Genomic DNA, 22,841 nt, shown 5'->3' with positions numbered 1-22,841 from the left:
GAGAGAGAAAGATCAAAATGCAAACAATCAACTTCAACACAAAAGCATTATGAAAGAGGTGCTGTAATAGAGGTTCAAGTGTGTCAGCGTATAAAGAAGGAGTCCCTAATTCTGCCTGGGGCTAGCATCGGCAGCACAGAGACAACAGGCAGAGGCATCAGCGTGTTCTGAGGCTGGAGGATGGAGAGGCGAGGTTGTTCACACTCCTTCCTGGGGGAGGCCAGCCAGGTAGAATGGGGGTCCAGGGAGCCCAGTGGCTCCCTCGTCTGCTCAGCTCTGTAGTGATGCCTGAGAAGACTTGAACAGGAAATGGCCCCTTGACTAGTGTGAGAGGGCAGGTCTGTGTGGTGTGATTCCTTCACCATCATTTCCACCACATAAAGGAAGGGAATCTGCAGAACTCTCCGTCACCCACCTTGTCTTCTCGGTCAAATGGGAGTTAGTGCTTGCAAAGGTAAGACTCAGTGCCAAGTGACATTCACTGAAGGAGTAGAACAGGCCCAGTGCTGGACTCTGACTTTTCATATCTGTGATCATAAATCTTTCACTATTGCCATTTGGCAGAGAGACTTCAGAGATGAACTTGCCCACAGTCACAAGACTAGAAAGTGGTGCAGAGACAATTAGGTACAAAGTAGGGGCAGAAATTGTACATTGAAGTCCTGTGCTTTCTTGGAATAAGGTACTCTTAGCAGGCCTATCTATGCGTACAGCTGGTAGACTCTGTATATAGCCATCAAGATAGTAGAAAAGCAAAAATGTACAACCCTTAACTGCATTCCCGAATCTCACATCCCACTACCTCGGTCCATCAAAATGACCACACTTAAGCCGGGCGTGGTGGTGCACGCTTGTAATCCCAGCATTTGGGAGGTGGAGACCGGAGGATCGCGGTTCACAGCCAATCTCAGCTACTTAGACAGGCTCTTCACAACTCAGTGAGACCCTGTTTCAAAATAAAGAGTAAAAATTAGGGCTGGGAGTGTAGCTCAAAGAGGTATAATACCCCTGGGTTCCACCCCCAGTACTGGAAAAAAAAAAAAAAGACCATACATTTCATCTATAGAAACAACACAGGAAATTATGAGTCCTTGTTGCCAGTGACTTAGTACATAGTAGGTGTTCAAGTTTCCTTAATGAAGACTCACATTTGAAATGAGTCCTAATGAGTCATAAATGGCCAAAGTAGGCACCATTTATGGATTTTCAAATACCTTATAATAAATGATTTAAATATCATCTCTTAGTATTTTTGGATAGAGGTATAATTCATAAGAGCCACATATGAAATAAGTTATCAGCCCATAATCTAAGGAACATAAAAATTTATTTCACAAACTGCCCACATTACAAAAATAATAATATTTTAGGCCATGTTCATAATGAAAAAGCTATAAAGAAACATCACCTCCCTAGACCCATGCATACACATATACCAAGTTAGTGGACTTCACTGGTATGCCGTAACATCACTGAGCGCTTGAATTCATTATAGTATGTGGTGTCTTTTTTTTTTTTTTTTGTGGTACTGGGGTTCCTGGAAGCCCTTCTACCTCCAGGGTACACTCCCAGACCTACTTTTACATTTTTATTTGGAAACAGGGTCTCCTAAGCCAGCGTGCAGGGCTGGCTTCGAACCTGCGCGATCTCTGCCTCCCAAGCGCGGGGATTACAAGCGTGCGCCACCATGCCTGGCTTTGTGGTGTCCTTTTTTAGACTAGCCAATGTCTCTCAAAGAGAACAAGAAGAAACTCTGAAAATTTCCTTTCTTTTATTTTTTGATACTAGGATTGAACCCAGGGACATTCTTTATTTTATTTTATTCTTTTAAAAAAATATATATTTTTTCTGGTGCATTGTAGTCATACATTACAATGGAATACAAGACTTGTGAGGATATACAAGGGGCGAGGCCGGTGCCGGGGCCAGTGAGGCCGGGATTGGAGCCTGCCAAGGGGTTAGGCTGGTGCTGGGGCCAGCCATAAGGCAAGGCCGGTGCTGGAGCCAGCGAGGCCAGCATCAGAGTATGCCAGGTGGCCAGGCCAGTGCCGGGGCCATCAAGAGTGGGATCGGAACTTGCAATGCAGCATACACAGAGAAATATCACAGAAAATAAAAAACCAGATGCTTTCCCTAATATGCAAAAACCAAGGTGCATTCTAACTCCGAGCTACACTCTCAGCCCCCCTATTTTACTTTTTGTTTTGAAACAAGAGTCTTGCTAGGCTGCAGAAGGCCCCACTAGGTTGCTGAAGTTGGTTTTGAACCTCCAAGCATCCTGTCGCAGCCTCTCAAGTTCTGGTCTGGTTAAAACAAAGGACTTTTAAGTGTTAATCTGTACTCATAAATGCCTTCTAGACAAATGTAATCAGCCTCCATTATATAGTCTCAAAATGAAAATGAGTCTGTTGATGCAAAATAACAACTGCCAATCAGTAAATACTGTTTTGTCATAGAGAACTATTAATTGGTTCCAAACCTGGCTCGTGTGCCAAATACTTGAGAAACCTTAAAAAATATAAATTCTCTGGTTCCACACTAGACCTCTGAATCAGAATGGCCAGAGATGCTGTGCATGGACCTGCATTTTAAAAAGTTCCTTTGGTGATTTTAAGAACAATCTGAATCCTGTATCTTGTCCAAAGCAGGTGTTCGATGTTTGTTGAAGTAATAGAAGAGGAGGCAGGAGAGAAAGGTAAAAACCAGCAGGGAGACCACTGTTGGTTGAAGTCCTATCAAAAGATCACAAATTAAGCTGTGCAGTCTTTAAATCATAGTACAGAGCCTCTATAACATTGCAGGGTTCATGCTAGTTAATAGTTCAGCATAAACAAGAGAAAACCAACTCACACATAATTAAATGAAAGTACAGTTCAAAGAGCAGTAAATTATATTTACATTAAAAAACCAAAAAAAATCACATAAATAAAATATTATCAGTATTTCCTCCTACCTCCTGTCAATGGAAGTTCCGTTCATTTATTATTAACTGGTTTTAATATTCTCTGAGCTACAATAAAATTTTATGTAATGGAGATTAGAGAGGCCACGTTTGGCTGCAGAGTCTTTATTTTATGCCACTTCATTACATTTTGCTAAGGATTTCCCTCTTCACCAAAAGGATTAGTTTTCTTCTCACTTCTTTGAATACTCTTCTTAGGTTGTTGGTGCGAACTAGGTTAATCTCTCTCTCTTTTAACATATAAAAGATGAACAAACAAAATGTTCGATTTATTTTATTTTTTTTAAATAGAACACTAAATTTAGTCTTAGAATTCTCTGTTTGGGAAGTTTCCAGTTACAAGGTCTTGGCTTCCCTTGAGCACAGTTTGAAACAAAATAATGCAGTTTGTTCCTACGGCTGGAACATGCAGAGTGGAGTGCGCAGGCAGAGAGGCCCTGGCTGGGCTCCAGGCTTTCAAACCTCCTTAAACTGCCGCTCTCGTGTCTGCTTCAAGGGCTGCAGATAAGCAAACCGGATTAATTTTTTTTTTCTTGTTCAGAAAATCTAGGCAAGCTTTGCACACATCACTTAGGTGCACAGCCTACTACAGGGGCTGGCGTTGTCGTGGCAAGGTGCAGTTCATGGGGAAGAAGTAAAAGGAAGCCAGATCTGAAAAAGTGCCCCATCCACAAACCAGCCCTTTCTTAGGTCCCAAGACCAGATGGTGCTCAGACAATGGACCCTGTCAGTGGAAGTGGGTGGAACAGGATGGGGCAAGGTTGGCAAAGTCTCCAGGCCTTCCCTCGAATACTGAAGCGCAAACAAAGGCCAGGCTGACGGAGCGGGAATCACCCACCACTCTCGGGCCACGAATTTTGTTTACCTAGTTAGGAAGAAACTGAGGGAAATGATAGTGAGTTATTTTTTTCCTTCCTTATATGAGGTACTATCAGAAAAGTACTAACTCGTTTGATAGTTAAAAAAACCACACACATGACTAAGTCTGGAGGCTCACTTAACTAGGTAGTGGTCTTGCCCATGGAAGTTCTTCCTCCCTAAGAATTTGTTTAAAACCATCAGCAGCTGGATAAGGCACACACATGCTCCTTAGGAGAGTAAGTCTGCCTTTGTCATCACTTAACTGGCTAGCCTCAGTTTTTGAAACTTCTTTCAGTGCTGCTGAATTCTAAAGAGGCGATTAGGGCTGACACACAGGAACTGGAAGGAAGGGTTAGGACACACCCTGAAGCCACAGTGCGTGGAGCAGATCGGGCCCAGGGCCACACCAGGGCTGTGCTGAGGGCAGATGGAGCAGCCCAGCCAGGGAGAGGGAAATGAAGAGTGTGTAGACAGTGACGACTGAACGGTGCTGGAGAAGCAGGGCTGAGGCTACGAGAGTGGGCGGGCCAGCTTAGAAATTCACGCATCAACCTACCATTCCCCCTGGCACCTGGTGTGGTGCTGGGCACCCAGAACAGCTCATTAAATCTGAAGTGAAAAGCTTACATGTGCACTGGACGCGATGACAACAGCTAGGCTGAGTTCTTTCTGTCATTCAAACCATGGTCAACAGAATCATGCCAAGAATATTTCGCTGAGTACAAGTGTCACAGGAACTCATGGCAAATGGAGAGCTACCAGGAAGGCAGTGTGAAGTTCAGAAGGATGCTGGCCCGGAGCCAAGAGAAGTGGCTCGTCTTAGACAAGGCCTTTCAACTTAATGGGTGCCAGTATTCTCATCTGCAAAAATCAGGATAAAATGAACTAGCTCCTAGGATGGCTGCAATAACTAATAAAAAATATGGTAGTATATGGTGGCACAGCCCTGGTACACAGTATGTAGCTGAGAAAGGTAACTTGAGAGAATTTTAAGGGTCAGAGGAGCAGGGCCTGCCATTTAAACACTGAGTGTGCATCTCAAGAACAGTCCTCCAGCCGGGCATGGCGATGCACGCTTGTAATCTCAGTATATTGGCGGCTAAGACAGGGAGATCACAGGTTCACGGCCAGCCTTAGTTACTTAGTGAGGACCCCCAAAACTTAGTGAGACCCCCATTTCAAAATAAAGAATAAAAATAGGGCTGGGAGTATAGTTTGGAGGTAAAAGACCCTTGGTTTTAATTCTCAGTACCACAAAAATAATAAATAATTAGTAGCTTAAAAAAATAACAGTGCTCCATGCATTTGTTCTGTAGACAGAAGCAATGGCGTGTCTCTCATGGTCTTCAAAGTTACCCACAAACTACACAAGAAACATCTCTAATTACCACAAAATATGGTCTTATTTTTCACCTAAACCAGCATTATCTAGCTCTACCAGTCACTTTTCCATTAGCTTTGGCTCAGAGCATCTTTTTGGCTCTTTATAGTAATTCTCAAATTATTCTCTTAGTGGGATGAATATTCCTAACAACATGTCCGCAGCTCTTGTGACAGATCTTATGCACGTGTTTTAAAAACAATTTGAGAAGTGGCACCTGATAATATAACCTGCTTGCCAAGAAAGGGACCAAGATTCATCCGTATATGTAATTCCTGTATGTTTCTTCCTTTCTAAGCCAAAGGCTTCTTCCCCTGACAACATATCATGGAATTGATTCACATGGCTGTGTTTCTCCTTTACTAGGATGTGACCTTGGGCAATGTTTTCCACCTCTCCAAATGAGTAGTCTGTTCTAGAAAACTGAAAATATATGATCTTCTCAGAGTGCCAATGGAATTACAGGAAATCATCTCCATAAAGGTCTTATGTCAGGGCCCACTCGGCTGGACCGAGATGGCACCCAGGCTTGTTGCCAGCGTGGACTCAAGATGGCGCCTAGGCTTGCAGCCAAGTCATGAGGCTCACGAGGCTGGCGGTGCCCTGAGCCTGTGCAGTGAGCCCTATCAGGTGTCCTACGGATGATCAGTGATGCAGCGCCTCGTGCTACCACCAGCCCGCCTATGAGAGGGTTAGAAATGTGCATGCCCTAGCTGTGGGAAGCTTGGGGTTGGTGGAGTGATGAGGGAGGGGTTATGGGACTGATATATATTTGCCTGCTGTGCGCATTGAAGAGAGAGCATTAAAGAGGAAGCATCATCAGCAGACTCGACGTTTGCGTCTTCTTTCCTGGGGCTCTGCAGGACGGAGCCTTAGGGACGCAACAGTCTTATGTTCTACCTACCTGCTATCCATAGTATTCCCCAAAAGCAATATGGATTGAACTCGGACATGAAAACATAGAAGAAAAATGGAACCTTTGTGCTCTAAGAAATCACCCTGAAGTATTTACATAGAGAACAAGATGTAGTTAAGTCTTCCCTATTTATCATTTATAAAGGAAAACAATCAATATACATTAAGTGAGCAAAGAGAACAAAAACTTTACATTTTTCTTATACAGAACATCATGATGTTATTGATCAAGATACCCTGGAATGCATATTACCTGACTCTGAACTAAACATTGTTGGGTTTGCTGAAGTGTTCAACAGCTTTTATCTTTCAAATACGTGATGGCTCCGAAGAGCATTAAGCCTACTTCTTATCAAACAAAACTGAGAAAGATGTGGCTTGTCAAGGTACTGCAGAGAGAGGGGGACACAGGCACAGTTCGGGCTAAAAGAGCCTTCCCATCCTCTGCCTCAGCTATAAGAAGCTGCTCTTAAACAAGACAACAATGACAAAGTTTTAACATTCTGAACTGGGAGCAGTCCAAAGGCGTGTATAGGGCTGAAGTCTGCTCAGCTGCTCCACCCCCAGAGATCTCCATGCACCTGATCAGGAGGCTGCCTACTGCAGGTGAACCAGGAGGAGAAGCCCATGGACCCCAGAGAGCTTCCTGTCATCAATCAGAAATTTAGAGCTTAGTAAAGAGCCAACTATGTGTTAAAAAACATTTTTTAAAGTCAAAGTAATACATGTTTATAATCTTAAAGTCAAGCTGGGTGTGGTGGGTCATGTCTGTAATCAGAGGATCACAGATCACAGGTTTGAGACTAGCATCGGCAATTGAGTGAGGTCCTCAGTAACTCAATGATACCCTGTTTCGAACCAAAAAAGAAAAAAATAAAATAGAAAGAGCTGGGATGTAGCTCAGAGGTAGAATGCCTCTGTGTTTGATCTCTAGTACCAACAAATAAATAAGTAAAAACAAAGCCAAATAAACAGTGGTCAAAGTGTACATGGAAAAATGGAACGGTAACAGTTCACTTACCATTAACTCAAGGAAAATGACTCTCTTTACTCTTGACTCAGCATAATCATAGTCAACACAGATTTATCTCATCTCTAAAAATCTTAGTTTAAATTTTATTTTTTATACTTTTATTGGTCCACTGTAATTATACAACAGTGAAGATGCCACGTGATGCATTCATACATGTAAACGTCACCTGGTGTATCTCCCTTTATATACCACTCACCTCCACACGTATTAATGAGACTGTCTGTAGTAATAACTTGCAGTTATGGGCAGAACTGCTTTCTTCCTCAAGCCTGACTTCCCCCTCTCCCTCACTGCCCTTCCACTATTACACTGGTCTCTTTCCTCATTTATCTGGCTTTAATTTTAAATATTAAAATCTCACCTCCCACTGGGTGTGGTGGCATACATTTATAATCCTAGTATTTGGGATGTTGAGACAGGAGAATCTCTGGTAGAAGGAGAGCCTCAGAAAATTAGCTGGGCTCTAAGCAACTTAGTGAGACAGTTTCAAAATTAAAAAAAAAAAAAAAATAGGCCAGCGTGGTGGCACACGCTTGTAATCCCCACACTTGGGAGGCAGAGACAGGAGGATCATGTAGGTTCGAAGCCAGCCTCGCTGGCTTAAGAGACCCTGTTTCCAAAATAAAAATATAAAATAGGCCTGGGAGTGTAGCCTGGAGGTAGAAGGGTTTCCAGGAACCCCAGTACCACCAAAAATAAAAATAAAATAAAATAAAGACTAGGGGTGTAGATCAGAGGTAGAATTCCCAGGATGCAATCCCCAATAAAACACACACACACACACACACACACACACACACACACACACGTTTTACCTCCCTTTAAAGCACATATTATAACACTATACACATATATACACATTACATGTGAGACCCTGTTCAAGAGTTTTACAAGAATTATTTAATTCTAATTTTACTTGATTCTTCTATCAAGTAAAAGCTTTTTTTTTTTTTTTAGTGGAGAGGTGGAGCAAAAGGATTAGATAATAAATAGAAAACTCTTGAAGAATTTTCTTCTAAAAAGGAGAATATAGAGACTTCCGGGAAGATGGCGACCGAGAAAAGAGGGGCTTAAGAGCCCCGCTAACAACCAATCTCCATTACCACAAAATCAGCGCCTTTCATAGCCAGAAAACACCATCACCAGAGAAACAAAAAAATCACTAGGCTCCAGAAAGAAAGCGGACTGAGAACAGAGCTTAGAGCCACAGAGGAGATACACCAGCCTCACGCCCGAGGACGCGGCAGCAGCGCCATACTGCCGGCGGCAGCAAAGAGTTCACCGGACGGCTACAGCAAGCCGAGCTGAGCCGCTGTGGAACAGCCAGGCGGGAATTTCTCGGCGCAGGGAGCATCTAAAGCTCCCAGTGGCTGAGCTCAGCACAGGCTGCAGGGATTCAGAGTGGAACTCAAAACCAAGAAGAAATATGCCAGCCTCACAGCCGAGGGTGTAGCAGCGGCGCCATATTGCCACCAGCGGCAGCAGTAGCGAATTCGCTGAGGCCAGTACAGCTACATCTGCATACTCAAGAACAGTGAGTCAAATTGTGGGCCACAGAGGAGAAATCCCAGTACTGTACTCCCTGGGACTTGACCCAGTGGGGGAGGGGCGGTGGCAGAGATATCACACCATAGGAGAACGTGCAACCTGGCACCCCCCACAGTCTAAAGCAGCCTCTATCGACTCTCTGGGTCGGAGACTCTGTGACACAACCCAGTAAAGGAGTAGTGGGGTCTGAGATACCACAGACTCGAGATCCAGAGCACCTTAAGTGAAGTCATAGTGACCCAAGGGAAGAACCCAGAGAAGGCACAAACTTCTGAAATCATGGGAAAGAGGAATAATACTGGAGCAATAAATGCCCACAACCCCACAACATCAGAACTCGATAAAACTGAAAATCAGAGATTTCTAGAAGATCAAACCAGGAAAATAACTGTAGAAATAATAGAGGTGCTTCGAAAAGAACTCAGAGAGAGCCAAAAAGAGATAAAGGATGCAATTAATGAAGTAAAGGCCTCAATTCAAAGCACAAACAACCGATTAGACCACATGGAGAACAGAATCTTGCTCTTAGAAGATGATCATTCCAAAAATGAACGCATAGTTTCTAATCTAGAAAAAAGTATCCTACAGCAGGAATCTGATATTGAAGAAATATGGGCCCATTTTAAGAGAGCTAACCTAAGAATAATTGGAATAGAGGAGGGAAAAGAAAGTGAAACCAAAGGGATCAACAATCTCTTCAAGGAAGTAATAGAAAATTTTCCAGACATAGAGCAAGAGGTCGATACGCAGGTCCAGGAAACTTATAGAACCCCCTTTAGACAGGATCAGAGAAGAGGATCCCCACGCCACATAATTGTCAAAATGATCAATGTGGAAGCCAAACAGAGAATCTGTGGTACTGGGGTTCCAGGAAGCCCTTCTACCTCCTGGCTACACTCCCAGACCTATTTTTACATTTTTATTTGGAAACAGGGTCTCCTAAGCCAGCGCGCGCGGCTGGCTTCGAACCTGCGCGATCCTCCTGTCTCTGCCTCCCAAGCGCGGGGATTACAAGCGTGCGCCACCACGCCCGGCCGAAGCAGAGAATCTTAAAGGCAACAAAAACAAAGGGCCAAGTGACATTCACAGGCAAACCAATTAGAATCACTCCAGACTTCCCAAACCAAGTCATGAGAGCCAGAAGGGCTTGGAGTAACATATTCCAAACTCTGAAAGAAAACAACTTCCAGCCAAAAATTTCCTATCCAGCAAAACTTTCTATCAAATTAGATGGAGAAATAAGAAGCTTCCATGACAAACAGAAACTGAAGGAATTTATGTCTTCAAAACCAGCGCTAGAGAAAATACTCAAAGAGATTAACTACAAAGAAGAAATAGGTAACACACACCAGAACCAGAGAAACAAGATTTTCCATCCAACAGACAACTAAGATGGGTTATCTGTGGAGATTCATTATTTATGTTAGTCTTTTACCTATCTCTAAATGGTATTGTTTGCTTTTATTGTTGTTAATTTTTAGGATTTCTAGTTGGAATATTAATATACCTTCAGATATAGCATTTGAAAATATTTTATCCCATTCTATTAGTAACTTTTAACTCTGTTTACATTGTCTTTGGATATACAATATTTTTTTTTATTTTTTAGGGAGTTTGTATACTCTTCTGTTGCCTGTGCCATTGAAATCATATCCAAGAAATCACTGCCAATTTCATTGTTGTGAGGTTTTATGACCCAGATTTTCTCCTAAAAGTTTATAGTCTTAAGATTTATATTTAGGTCTTCTATTTTGAGTTAATATTTGTATATGGGATTAGGTAAGGGTCCAATTTTATTCTTTTCCATGTAATTATTATTTTTCAACAACATTTAGTTAAAAGATTATTATTTCCACCACCAAATGTTCGTGGAAACCTTGTCAAAAATAACTTGACAATATAGGGAAGAATTTAGCTCTAGGCTTTTATTTAACTCCAATGGTTTATATATCTGCCTTTAGAATAGTACTACACTGTTTCAATTATTGTAGCTTTATATGGTTTGAAATCAGAAAATATATATCTTCTAGCTTTGTTCTTTTTCAAGATAGTTTTGGGTATCTAGAGTCCATATTCCATATTAGGATAGGTTTTTTTTCTGAAAAATAAATATATAAATATATGATAGTTTCACCTAAAAAAATAGAAAAAAATATTCTCTGGTAAGAAAGAAAGTAAAAAGAAATATTGAACTGTTATCTTTAAGTCATCAAAAGCTTGGTATCAGACAAATGAAACTGTTATGAGAGATTATCATTTTAATTTTGGATAAATTGCTATAATACTAGACGTCAACCACTAAGCCAAGCATGGGAGGGATGGGGAGAGAATGGGGTGGGGATCGGGTGGGGGCTGACTGGGCGATGTGTGCATGTATGTCTACAAAAGTTTGTATTCCACTATGATGTATGAATACAATGTACCAATAAAAATAAATAAATAAAAAAGGAGACTATAAGAAGCTGGGTGTGGTGGTGCATGCCTGTAATCCCAATACTTGGGAGGCTGAGACAGGAGGATCACAGGTTGGAAGCCAGCCTCAGAAACATAATGAGACCCTGTTACCAAATAAAATATAAAATAGAGCTGGGGTGTAGCTTAGAGGTAGAATGCCTGAGTTCAGACCCCAGTACTACACGCATAGACACAACATAAATAAAATGCAAAAAAGGAGAATAAAAATGAAATAAAGGGGCACTGGGAGTGTAGCTCAGTGGTAGAGCATTTGCCTTAAACACAGACAACCTTGGGACCCATCCCCAGTGCTGGAAAAAAAAGAAAACAAACAAAAAGGAAGAAAGGGATGTGGGTTAAAGAAGTTTTTTTTTCATGTGCTTAAGTTGGGAGCCACTACAGCCCATTGGTTTGCTCATAGGAATATGTGGAAGCTGGAGAGAAAAAAGCAGAGATAAGGGACCAGATAAACAAGGAGAGAGACCAGGAGAGTGAGCAAAGGGGCGGGGAGAAGGAGGCTCGAGGGAGGAAATAAAGCCAGAGGTCGTGTTTGGACATCTCCACCAACCTTGGTAACCTGTGCAGGGGTGCGAGGGAGGACAAGACCTGCCTGGCCTTAAAAGGCTGCAGTGCCCGCTGTCTGGCCTCCGCCCGCCTGCTCAGCTCGCGCCTCCGTCCTGAGCAGCAGCCAGGTGTGACGTGCTCCCCCCACCTGGTCTGCGCGGGGAGCCAGCTGCAGTGCAGGCTTGGTGAGGCAGTCACTGTGTCTTTCACCCACTGCTGGATCACCAGTGCCTGTGAATCAGATGGACAGGCAGGGTGGCTGGCCCTGAGGAGGGCAAACCGCTCATCCACAGAGGTGGCGGGGTAAGGAGGGCACCGAGGGGGTCCGCAGATGCGCCGGGGTGCCAGGACTGTCTTCCAAGGACTTCCATGAGATAAAGAATTCTAGGTTACAAATTACCTTAGGAAGTTCAAGACACGCTCACTGTATTCTAGTTCTCAGAACTGCAAAATCCCACACAACTGTGATTTTAATCTTCGTACAAGAACTTCTTTGTCTCTATCCTTGAGAGCCTCAAACTTACTGATAAAGTAGTTTAGTTTCTCCTCCTCCTCCTCCTCCTCCTCCTCCTCCTCCTCCTCCTCCTCCTCCTCCTCCTCCATCGCAGCTGCTGCCACTGACCCCCACTCCCATCTTCTTTTTGCAGTACTGGAGATTGAACCCTGGGGCTTTCTCCTTTCAAGTTACATCCCTACTCCTATTTTTTGTTCTTTTTTTTTTTTTTTTTTTTTTTTTTGGGCAGTACTGGGGATGGAACCTAGGGGCACTGTACCTCTGAGCTACATTCCCAGCCCTATTTTTTAGTCTTTTTTTAGTCTTTTTTTTTTTTTTTTTTTGGAAACAGTGTCTAAGTTGTGGAGGCCTTACTAAGCAGCTGAAGCTGGCTAGAAACCTGGAATCCTCCTATCTCGGCCTCTCTAGTTCTGGTGTGACAAGTGTGCACCACCACACCTAGCTGGTACCTTCTTTTTTAAACTTAAAATTCTGAAGTAGCCGGACATAATGAAGAATGCCTGTAATCCCAGTGCTTGAGAAGGATTGCAGGTTTGAAGCCAGCCTCAAAAACTTAGTGAGATTCTCAGTAACCTAGCGAGACCTTGTTTCAGAAAAAAAGTATATATACATATACATACACATATACTAAATATGTGTAGCATATAACAATTTTTTTGTGTGGTGCTAGGGATGGAACTCAGGGGCATTCTACCTCCGAATTATACCCCCACCCCTATTTTTTGTTATTTATTTTAAAATAGGGTCGCACTGAGTTGCAAAGGGCCTAAGTAGCTGAGGCTGCCCGTGAACCGTGATCCTCCTGTCTCAGCCTCCCAAGTGCTGGGATTACAAGCAGGCGCCACCACGCCTGGCTCTCATACAACAATTTTTAAGGAAGAAAAATGTAAGAACTCAAAATCTATCACCTAACTCAAGGGTAGGCAAGCTACACTGAAAAGGTCAAGTGTGGACGCTGCCTGCATTGGTAAATTAAGCTATGGAACACAGCCATCCCCACTGGTTCGTCTATTGTAAACTACAAAGTCAGAGTCTAGTTTGAACACAGGCCATATAACCTTCAAAGCCTATTTATTATTTGATTGTTTATAGAAAAGTTTGTTGAGCCTTAGCTTAAGACCAAAAACAATACTCTTCCCAGCTATACCCTTTTCCCTTCCTAGGAGAAAACCAATACCTAAATTTCATTAAGATTTTTCTTTGTTTTCCTCTGTAATTTGTCTATTTCCCTGAACAAGTTAGTACCATTTACTACGCCTCATGTGAACTTCACATGAACTGACTGTTTCTTTTGCTCATTCTGTGCTAGAGACACGATTGTGCAGGGTGTAGTTGTTTTCACTGACACGACACTCCACTTGCCTGACTACACCACAGTTTATCAGATGTGACAGTCATGTGGACAATTTCTAGGGTTTAAAAAAAAAAAACTCTGCTGCTAAAAACATTTTTTAACATGTATCCCACTACACATGTCCAAATGGTGTGTACGCATATACAAAATTCCATCGAAGATTGGAGCTGCTGAGTGACAGGCACGTGCAGTACAGAGCGCCACACGCCCTTCAAATGGTAGTCCATGAAATTCCCTGCACATCTCCACTACAGCATTTGCCTTTGCCATCTAATTTCTGCAAACTTAGTATTTTATTCACTGTGCTTTTTTTTTTTTTTTTTCCCAGTACTGGGGATGAAACCCAGGGGCATTCTGCATCCTAGCTACATCCCCAGCCCTATTTTTTATTCTTTATCTCAAAACAGGGTCTCACTAAGTAGCTAAGGCTGGCCACAAACCAGGAGCCTCCTGTCTCAGCCTCCCAAAGGCTGGGATTACAAGCGTGCGCCACCACGACCAGCCTTACTCACTGTACTGCATTTCTGTGATTACTAACGTGGTTGAACATCTTTTCATATTGTTATTGGCAATTTCATTTCTTCTGTGAAATACCCATTCAAGTCTTTTGCCACATTTTCCATTAGTAAGTCTGACCTTTGCCTTCTAACTGTAGAGTTTAATGTGTTTGATACTAATCTTGTCGGTTTTATATATGGCAGATGTCTCTGCTAGGGATTAAAGCCAGGAGGATTCTACCTCTGAGCTATATCACCAGCCTGATTTTATTTTATATTTGGAAGCAAAGTCTAAGTTGCTGGGAGTCTCTCTAAGTTGCTGAGACTGACTTCTAACCTGGGATCCTCCTGTTTCAGCCTCCCAAGTACTATAATTACAGGCATACACCACCATACCCAGCTTAAATTTTTTATTTTATTTTTTTGTGGTACTGGGAATGGAACCCAAGGGTACTGTACCTCCGAGATACACCCCAAGCCCGATTTTTTATTCTTTATTTTGAAACAGAGTCTCACTGAATTGCAAATGGCCTCACTAAATAGCTGAGGTTATTTGAGAATGGTGATTTTCCTGTCTCAGCCTCCCAAATGCTAGGAATACAAGCATGCATCACCATGCCTGGTTTTCAAATGGCATTTTTAATGTACAAAAGTTTGTGATTTTCATCATTTTGGGTCATTTTTATTATTTATTTATTTATTTATTTATTTATTTATTTAGGTGGTACTGGGGTTCCTGGAAACCCTTCTACCTCCGGGCTACATTCCCAGACCTATATTTATACTTTTTTTTATTTGGAAACAGGGTCTCTTAAGCCAGCGTGGCTGGCTTCAAACCTGCGGGACCCTCCTGTCTCTGCCTCCCAAGTGCAGAGATTACAAGTGTGCGCCACCACACCTGGCTTTTGGGTCATTTTTAAATAAACCATTCTCTACTCCAAGATTACAGAGGACTATTCACCTATTTTGCCTATGAAAAAATTTTTAATTTTCCTTTCACATTTAAAACTCATCCATTGGGAATTTAGTTTTGCATGAGTAAGATAGAAATGGCCTTCTTTATCTTCCCATATGGATTGCCAATTATTGAAAAGCCCATCTATGCCCCACAGAGTGTGTAGTGCTTCCTCTGTGTTATAAAGAGCCCATGCAGCAAGGGAAACTATCAAGAACCTCAACTGAGAGCCAACAGAATGGGAGAAGATTTTTGTCAACTACTCTTCTGATAGAGGACTAATATCTAGAACATACAGAGAACTCAAGAAACTCAGCACTAAGGAAACAAATAACCCAATCAAAAACTGGGCAAGTGGCCAGGCGTGGTGGTGCATGCTTATAATCCCAGCATTCAGGACGTGGACACAGGAGAATCACTGTTCTCGGACAGCCTCAGCTATTAGCAAGGCCCTTTGCAATTCAGTGAGACGCTGTTTCAAAATAAAGAATAAAAATTCGGGCTTGGGGTATAGCTCAGAGGTAGAATGCCCCTGGGTTCCATCCCCAGTGCCCCCCACCAAAAGCGCAAGTGAATAAAATAGACACTTCACAAAGGAAGAAATTTAAATGGCCAATAAATGCATGAAAAAATGCTCAACATCTTTAGCAATCAGAGAGATGCAAATCAAAACTACCCTAAGATTTCACCTAACTCCAACTAGAATGGCAATCATTCAAAACACAAACAAGCAGGGCGTGGTGGCGCACACTTGTAATCCCCGCTCTTGGGAGGCGGAGACAGGAGGATCGCGCAGGTTCAAAGCCAGCCTCTCTGGCTTAAGAAATCCTGTTTCCAAATAAAAATATTAAAAAAAAAATAGGTCTGGGAGTGTAACCCGGAGGTAAAAGGGTTTCCAGGAATCCCAGTACCACAAAACACAAACAACAACAAATACTGGCGAGGATGTGGAGAAGTGGGAATTTGAATACATTGTTGGTGGGATTATAAATTAATGCAACCACTTTGGAAAAGAGTACGGAAGATCCTCAGAAGAATGGGAACAAACTTATCATATGATCCAGCAATACCACTTCTGGGTATCTACCCAAAAGGAAGGAAACCAAACTACCAAACGAATGCATGCATAGCTATGTTCATAGCCGCACAATTCACCATTGCCACACTATGGAACCAGCCAACATGTCCATCGAAAGACGAATGGATTATAAAACTATGGGATATGTACACAATGGAGTTTTATTCAGCCATAAAGAAAAACACAATTACATCATTTACAGGGAAATGAACAGAATGGGAGGGCATTATGCTAAGTGGGATCAGTCACAAAAAATAAGAAATCAGATGCTCTCTCTAATATGTGAAAGGTAGAAAAAGTAGGTCATAGGAGGAACTCAAGATGAAGAAGGACATACTATAGATGAGCAAATAAGGTGACCTGAGGGATGAGAGGGGGGAAGAGGGAAATTCTCTAATGCACATGATGTACTTTAACAAACATATCAAAGCCAATCAATCATTAAGCCAAACATGAGGAGGGAGGGGAGGAAACGGGACAGGAATTGGGTAAGGGCTAATTGGATGATGTGTGCATATATGTCTCCACTATCTTGTATGACTACAATGCACCAATAATTTTTTTTAAAATAAAGAGCCTGTGTACATGTGGTCTGTTTCTGGGTACTCTATTCTGTTCCATCAGTCCAACTGTGAATCTCTGTACCCTACCAGCATCTAATTATTACAGTTTTACAGAAAGTTTCAATAACAGGTAAAGCAAGCTTCCACAATCGTTTTTTCTTTTTCTTCAAGTATGTCTTGGTACATTTTTTTGGGTCCTCCTCCCCCTCCCCCTCCCCCTCCTTCTTCTCCCCCTCCCCCTCCCCCCTCTCCCTCCCCTTCCTCCTCCCCCTCCTCCTCCTTGTTCTTCTCCTGTACTGGAGATTAGACCCAGAGAAATTCTACCTCTGAGCTACACCTCCAGCACTTGCTGGGTTGCTGAGAGTCTCATTACATTGCTGAGGCTATTCTGGAACCTATGATCCTCTTGTCTTAGCCTCCATAGCACTGGGATTACAGGTATGTGCCACAATACCCAGCTTTGGTGTTTCTGTATTAACTTAATTTTTTTGTGTGTTTGGTACTGGGAATTGAAACCAGGGGCTTCTACCTCCAAGCTACACCCTCAGCCCTGTTTTTTATTTTTCATTTTGAAACAGGGTCTCACTAAGTTGTAGAGGGCCTCACTAAGTAAGAGTTGTTGCTGCCTGCGAAGCAGTGATCCTCCTGTCTCAGCCTCTTATGTACTGGATTTACAAGTGTGTACCACCATACCTGGTCTTCTGTATTAATTTTAGAATGTAAAACCCTATTTGGAATTTGAGCAGAAATGCATTCTAATCCACAAATCACTATGGAGTAAAATTACATCTTTAAGATATCAAGTCTGCCTATTCATGAACATGGTCATGCTTTTTCTTCCATCTATTGGTGACTACCATGAGTTTTCTTTTAATATATTAATGAATAAGTTGTATTATCATCAGTCTCACATTTCTAAAACCAGCCCAACTTAGCTATTATCAATTTTAAGTGCATGTGCTTACAATTTTGCCTAAGATTTTTATGCTGACATTAATGAGTGACATTGTTAAGTTCTTTCTTGTACTCTCTTTGTGTAATTGAATGTCAAGATTAACAAGCACTACAAGAAAAGTGAGGGTGTATTCCGTCTGTTCTAGAGTCAAGGAGTTTTTCTAAGATTGAAACTATTGGTTCCTTAGGATTTTTGATAAAACATACCTATAAAACTAGGAGGCCTGAATATTTCATATGGAAAAATACTTCTGAGTATTGGTTAAATTTCTATAAATTAAGTGACCTATTCAATTGTGTTCTTTCCTACTGAGTCAATTTTAGTAAATTGTATTTTTCTGTCCATTATGCCTTAGTTTTCAAATACTGGCAGAAAGTTGATAACAGTATTTTCTTGCTATTTTAAAAATCACTGCTACATCTGTTCTTTGTGTTTGTAATTTATTCCTGTATTTCATTTTAGTTTTGGGAAGCAGAAATAACTGTGTGTTTAATTCACCACATTTATGTGAACAAAATTACACACAAGATACAATGCTCCTTACATATAAGAAGCTGGTGAAACAGAACCGACCAAAGCGTCTACTGTGTGGGTTAAATAAGTTAACATATGCTAAATGCTTAGGACAGTGACTAGCACATGTTAAGAGCTCAGAAAATGCCATGATTAAGTTACGGGAAATTCAATAACACTACAATGATGTTCTCTTTTTTGTTTGGCTTAAGTTTAATAATCCAAAACAGCAGTAATTGGGTTATTGGCTAGACTCTTTCAAATGTATCCATATTCCATTCAAGCCCATAAAAAGGCAATGATAAATCTGGTTGGCAATATTCTTACTTTGAAACTCAGTCTTAAGTGTTTGTGCCCTGAGATTGTGATTTACACTTATGTAAAAGAAAGTGCAAATCAAAGCAGGAGGTTGGCTGTTCTTACCTAGAGGACAAAGGTCCTACTTTTGACACCTAATAGGTCCCATAAATCTAGCACAAAGTAGACAGAAACAAGAAAACCAAACCAAAGGCAAGACAAAATCGTCGTGGCGGCGGCGGGGTGTGTGTGTGTGTGTGTGTGTGTGTGTGTGTGTGTGTGTGTGTGTGTGTGTGTGTGTGTATTACAGAGGATTGAGCTCAGGGGCATTCTATCTCTGAGCTGTATTCAGACCTTTTTTTGTTTGAAAAGAGGGTCTCATTAGGTTGCTGAGCATCTCAATATTTTGCTGAGGCTGTCCTTGAACTTGTGATCCTTTTGTCTCAGCCTTCTGAGTACTCAGATTATAGGTGTGTGCCACCATGCCCAGAGCCTGTGGGCTCCTGACAAGCAATCAATCAATAAAAAATGAAATAATGAGGCTATGATGAAAAACATAAAGAAAACTCTAATAGTATCACAAAGTTTTCCTTATCAGGTGTCTTTTGTTCATACATTAGAAAAATCCCCACTATAAAAGGGTTTTTCTACCTTCTGTAAAAGAGGGGTGCCTAATAAGTGGCATTTAACTCGCAGCTAATTTCTGTATTTAAGTTTTACCTAAAAACAACCACAAACCTTGCAAACAAATAATGAATTATCTATCATCTGGGGGAAAGCATATTGAGGCCCATCATTTACTTTGAAATGTATCAAAATATAAGATGATAAAACAAAAAAGTGGAGAGGGTGTAACTCAGTGGAGAACACCTGCTTAGTATGCCTAAGGTCCTGGGTTCACCACTAGTACTGAGGAAGGAAAGGAAGAAGGCAGGCAGGAGGGATTGTTTGGTGAATGGTATAAAGGATGGGTAGATAAACAAGGCAACTACTGCAAACTACCACTGGTAAAAACATAGATGAAATTATATTAATGTTCACTGTAAGATGATTTCTACTTTTTATAATGCTAGAGAACTTTTATAATAAAATATTCAGGAAATATACAACCAAACAAATGAAAAAAACTAAAATAAAAAATATACAGCCAGGTGTGGTGGCTCATGCTTGTAATCCCAGCATTCGGGAGGCTGAGACCAGAGGATCGCGGTTCACGGACAGTCTCAGCTACTTAGTGAGGCCCTCTACAACTTAGTGAGACCCTGTTTCAAAAATAAAGAATATTTACCCCAATATGATGTATGAATATAATGTACCAATAAAAATTTTTAAAAATTAAAAATAAAGAATAAAAAATAGGGCAAGGGGATATAGCTCAGAGGTCAAATGCCCCTGGGTTTCATCCCCAAACCTGCAAATAAATAAATAAATATAATAAAAATAAAATAAAAAATATAAAATTTAAAGTAAGCCTAAAGTACCACTTTATGCCTTTTTTATTAGCAAAATTAACACACACACACACACACACACACACACACACACACACACACACTTCTGGCGAGGTTGTAGTAAAGTGGTATACCGTGTACAGCTGGCAGCATTCTCTGCACACAAGTACTCTTGTGGGCAAGCAGTCAAGCTTCCCTGAGCCATGGTTCTTATCTAACCTGGTGTCTCACTCTTTAGAATATGAACTATACCAGTCAAAAGACGCTGAAAGATGTTACCTGCAGTATTATTTATCAGAAAATTAATCTATGAGCAACGTAAATGACCACTGAGAAGAAAATGACAACACAATGGTAATGAGAGTGGTGTAGGTGTTAAAAATGACATAATGGAAGCTTTTGTAGACACATGCAGTGTTCAGAACACACGATCAGAAGAAAAACTACCTGTAATTGATTATTAAGGCTGCAAGATAAATGAAATGTAGCCGGGCGTGGTGGCGCACGCTCGTAATCCCGTTTGGGAGGCTGAGACAGGAGGATCGCGCAGGTTCGGAGCCCGCCTCAGCTACTGAGCGAGGCTCTCAGCAACTTAGTGAGACCCTGTTTCCAAATAAAGTATAAAACAGGTCTGGGAGTATAGCCCGAGGTAGAAAGCCTCTGGGTTCCACCCCCAGTACCACTAAATAAATGAATGAATGAATGAATGAAGGAAGGAAGGAAGGAAGGAAGGAAGGAAAGAAATGTATTTTGATATCACACAGGAACACAAATAATTGATGAAAACTGTGTGCTACCATATGCGGGACTGTGTCTGATTCTTTTTCCTAGTTTCCTCCAGTCCTCCAATTCATCTTCCAACTACAGTTAAGCGGCCGGAGCCCCCCCCCCCCGCCCCGCGTCTACTCACGGTGCTGAGCTTGCTGCAGACGAGGAGGACCCTGCGCTCGTACAGCATGCTGGCGTACAGATGTAGCATGTTGTTCACATCCACAGCCACAAAGTATTCTGTCAGATTTCTCTAGCAGAAAGAAGAAAGCAAGGTTTGTGGCTTGTTTTGTTTGTTCTTATTACAAATAGTGTCTAATAAAAGCATGAGAAACAGAAAATAATCAGAAAGCATAGCCCTTGTTTCCTGTTCCATCCTTTCTTCCTGGGAGACCAGACCCCTCTCATGTATAAAATCATGACATGTAAAGCTGGAAGCGCCCTCAGACGCGAGCAGCCTGAGCGGCCGCGGCGCTGTGTGGTCATTACCAGTAACAACGCAGCCGTGTTCAGCCGTGCTTGCTCTTCACGTCAGCTCTGGAAGGTGAGCAGGTGGGAATTTTGCAATCTTACAAATGAGGAAACCAAAGTTCAGAGAGATTTGTTGAGATCAAACGGCCTAATGAGCAATGAAGACTCAGGGCTGCTGCTCAGACCTGTGGACCTCAGACCCTAGAACCTTCCTGATGTACAGTGCCATGTGTCCAGGCAAAGTCAAGTGCCCAGGGACCAAGGTGCTCCTGGCACAAAGCCCATTCCTGACCGGTCGGTCTCGACTACAGAGACCAGGCACGTGCCTCTCCTGCACCACGCTGCTGTCCCTTCTCTAACCTAAGCTGGATAGAATTAAAGCAATGGCTTGGCTAGAATTCAAGCAATTTTCCAGGTATTTCAGTCAAAAGGAGAAAGAAAATTTAAGACAAACAGCATCAAGTTGTGACAAAGATGTATTTTAACTAGCTTTTTTCCGTAGCCTGGCTTCATTCCTTTAATTAGTACTATAGATTGGTACTCTTCAGATTTCAGAAAAAATGGAATGTGTTTTATTTCTAGAACTTTCTATGCCCACCTGACTTTAATAATGCACACGAATGTGCTAATTTCTTCACTGTTGCAGATTTTCAATGCTGTACAATATAAGCCTCTGTGAATGAAAGGGGCTGGGGAGGGAAAGAACGCTATTGCCAGGGGTTACGGTTTATAATGATTAAAGATCTATAACCCATAAATTGAAGTACGCTGCAGGTACATTTTACATGCAAAATAGCATAAAGTACTTTTCAACAATATTATGGGCTGGGAATAGAATGTGCGCTTATCTTATGATTTATTATTGTTTGACTGAAGTGCCGGGTTAACCATCCACCTTTATCAATAAAAAGCAAGTAATTAATAGCTCCATATACTGACTACTTGTCAAGTGTCGGGTACTGTACCAGATACTTCATACATGTAACTTTATGGAATTCTCACAAGAATCCTTAAGATACCGTTCTTTCTAATATAGAGCTATAGAAATTAAACCTGGGAGAAATTTAGCAACTGATAGAGTCAGACCTGACTTGATAGTCTATCTCCTATTCTGCACGGTCCCTCTCTTCCATACTTTCACCTCCTAACATGAACAAGGCCTTGCATATATACGCCACTGAGTCTCGCAACCACTCCTTGAACCTGGTGTTATTATACCCATTTAGAGCTGAGAAACAGAACCACAGAGAAGCAGTACAATCTGACATGGGTAAGACATGATTCAGTTTCGGGCTCTTGCTTCATACTCTAACAAAGAATGTTTTGAGCCCAGGGTCAAGGCATACCTAAAGAAAGATCTTCTTTTTCCTTTAAAAATTGTGGTTAGCCTACTTATTGACTCATTCTTATTGCCAGGCAATGAACATTTTCCCATGTTCTTTCTAATCCTCCTGGCAACCCCAGGTCAGATGCTGCCACATCCACCCTCTGAGTGAGAAAGCTGGAGCACAGGAAGGTTAACTGTGTTCAACAGGTCACCCAGATAGAAAAGTAGAGCTAAGTTTCCAAACCAGGTGTCCTAAATCCAAAACTCATATTCTAACCTCTATGCAACTTGCTTCTTAAGAAATTTAATGAAAACCACAGTAAAGCAAACTCCAAAGATGGTCTGAATTAGGCAAGAAGTGCCTCCCGTGCCCGGTGCAG

General features: G+C 41.8%; 1 protein-coding gene across 5 annotated transcripts in view; it reads right to left on the bottom strand.

Annotated features, from left to right (window-relative positions):
- Window positions 1–22,841, bottom strand: part of DENND1A (DENN domain containing 1A) — a gene marked incomplete at both ends in the record, with an annotated part of 564,729 nt that overhangs the window by 236,024 nt on the left and 305,864 nt on the right. For all 5 annotated transcript variants that reach the window (XM_080708699.1, XM_080708698.1, XM_080708700.1 and 2 more), the window contains one exon: window positions 20,806–20,916. In XM_080708699.1, coding sequence (XP_080564825.1) covers window positions 20,806–20,916 — 111 coding nt within the window. The remainder of the gene's footprint in view (window positions 1–20,805; window positions 20,917–22,841) is intronic.

This window comes from Muscardinus avellanarius (assembly GCF_963383645.1).
Source record: "Muscardinus avellanarius genome assembly, chromosome: 13".
In the NCBI taxonomy this organism is placed as follows: domain Eukaryota; kingdom Metazoa; phylum Chordata; class Mammalia; order Rodentia; family Gliridae; genus Muscardinus; species Muscardinus avellanarius.
This window is presented reverse-complemented; position numbering and strand designations above follow the sequence as displayed.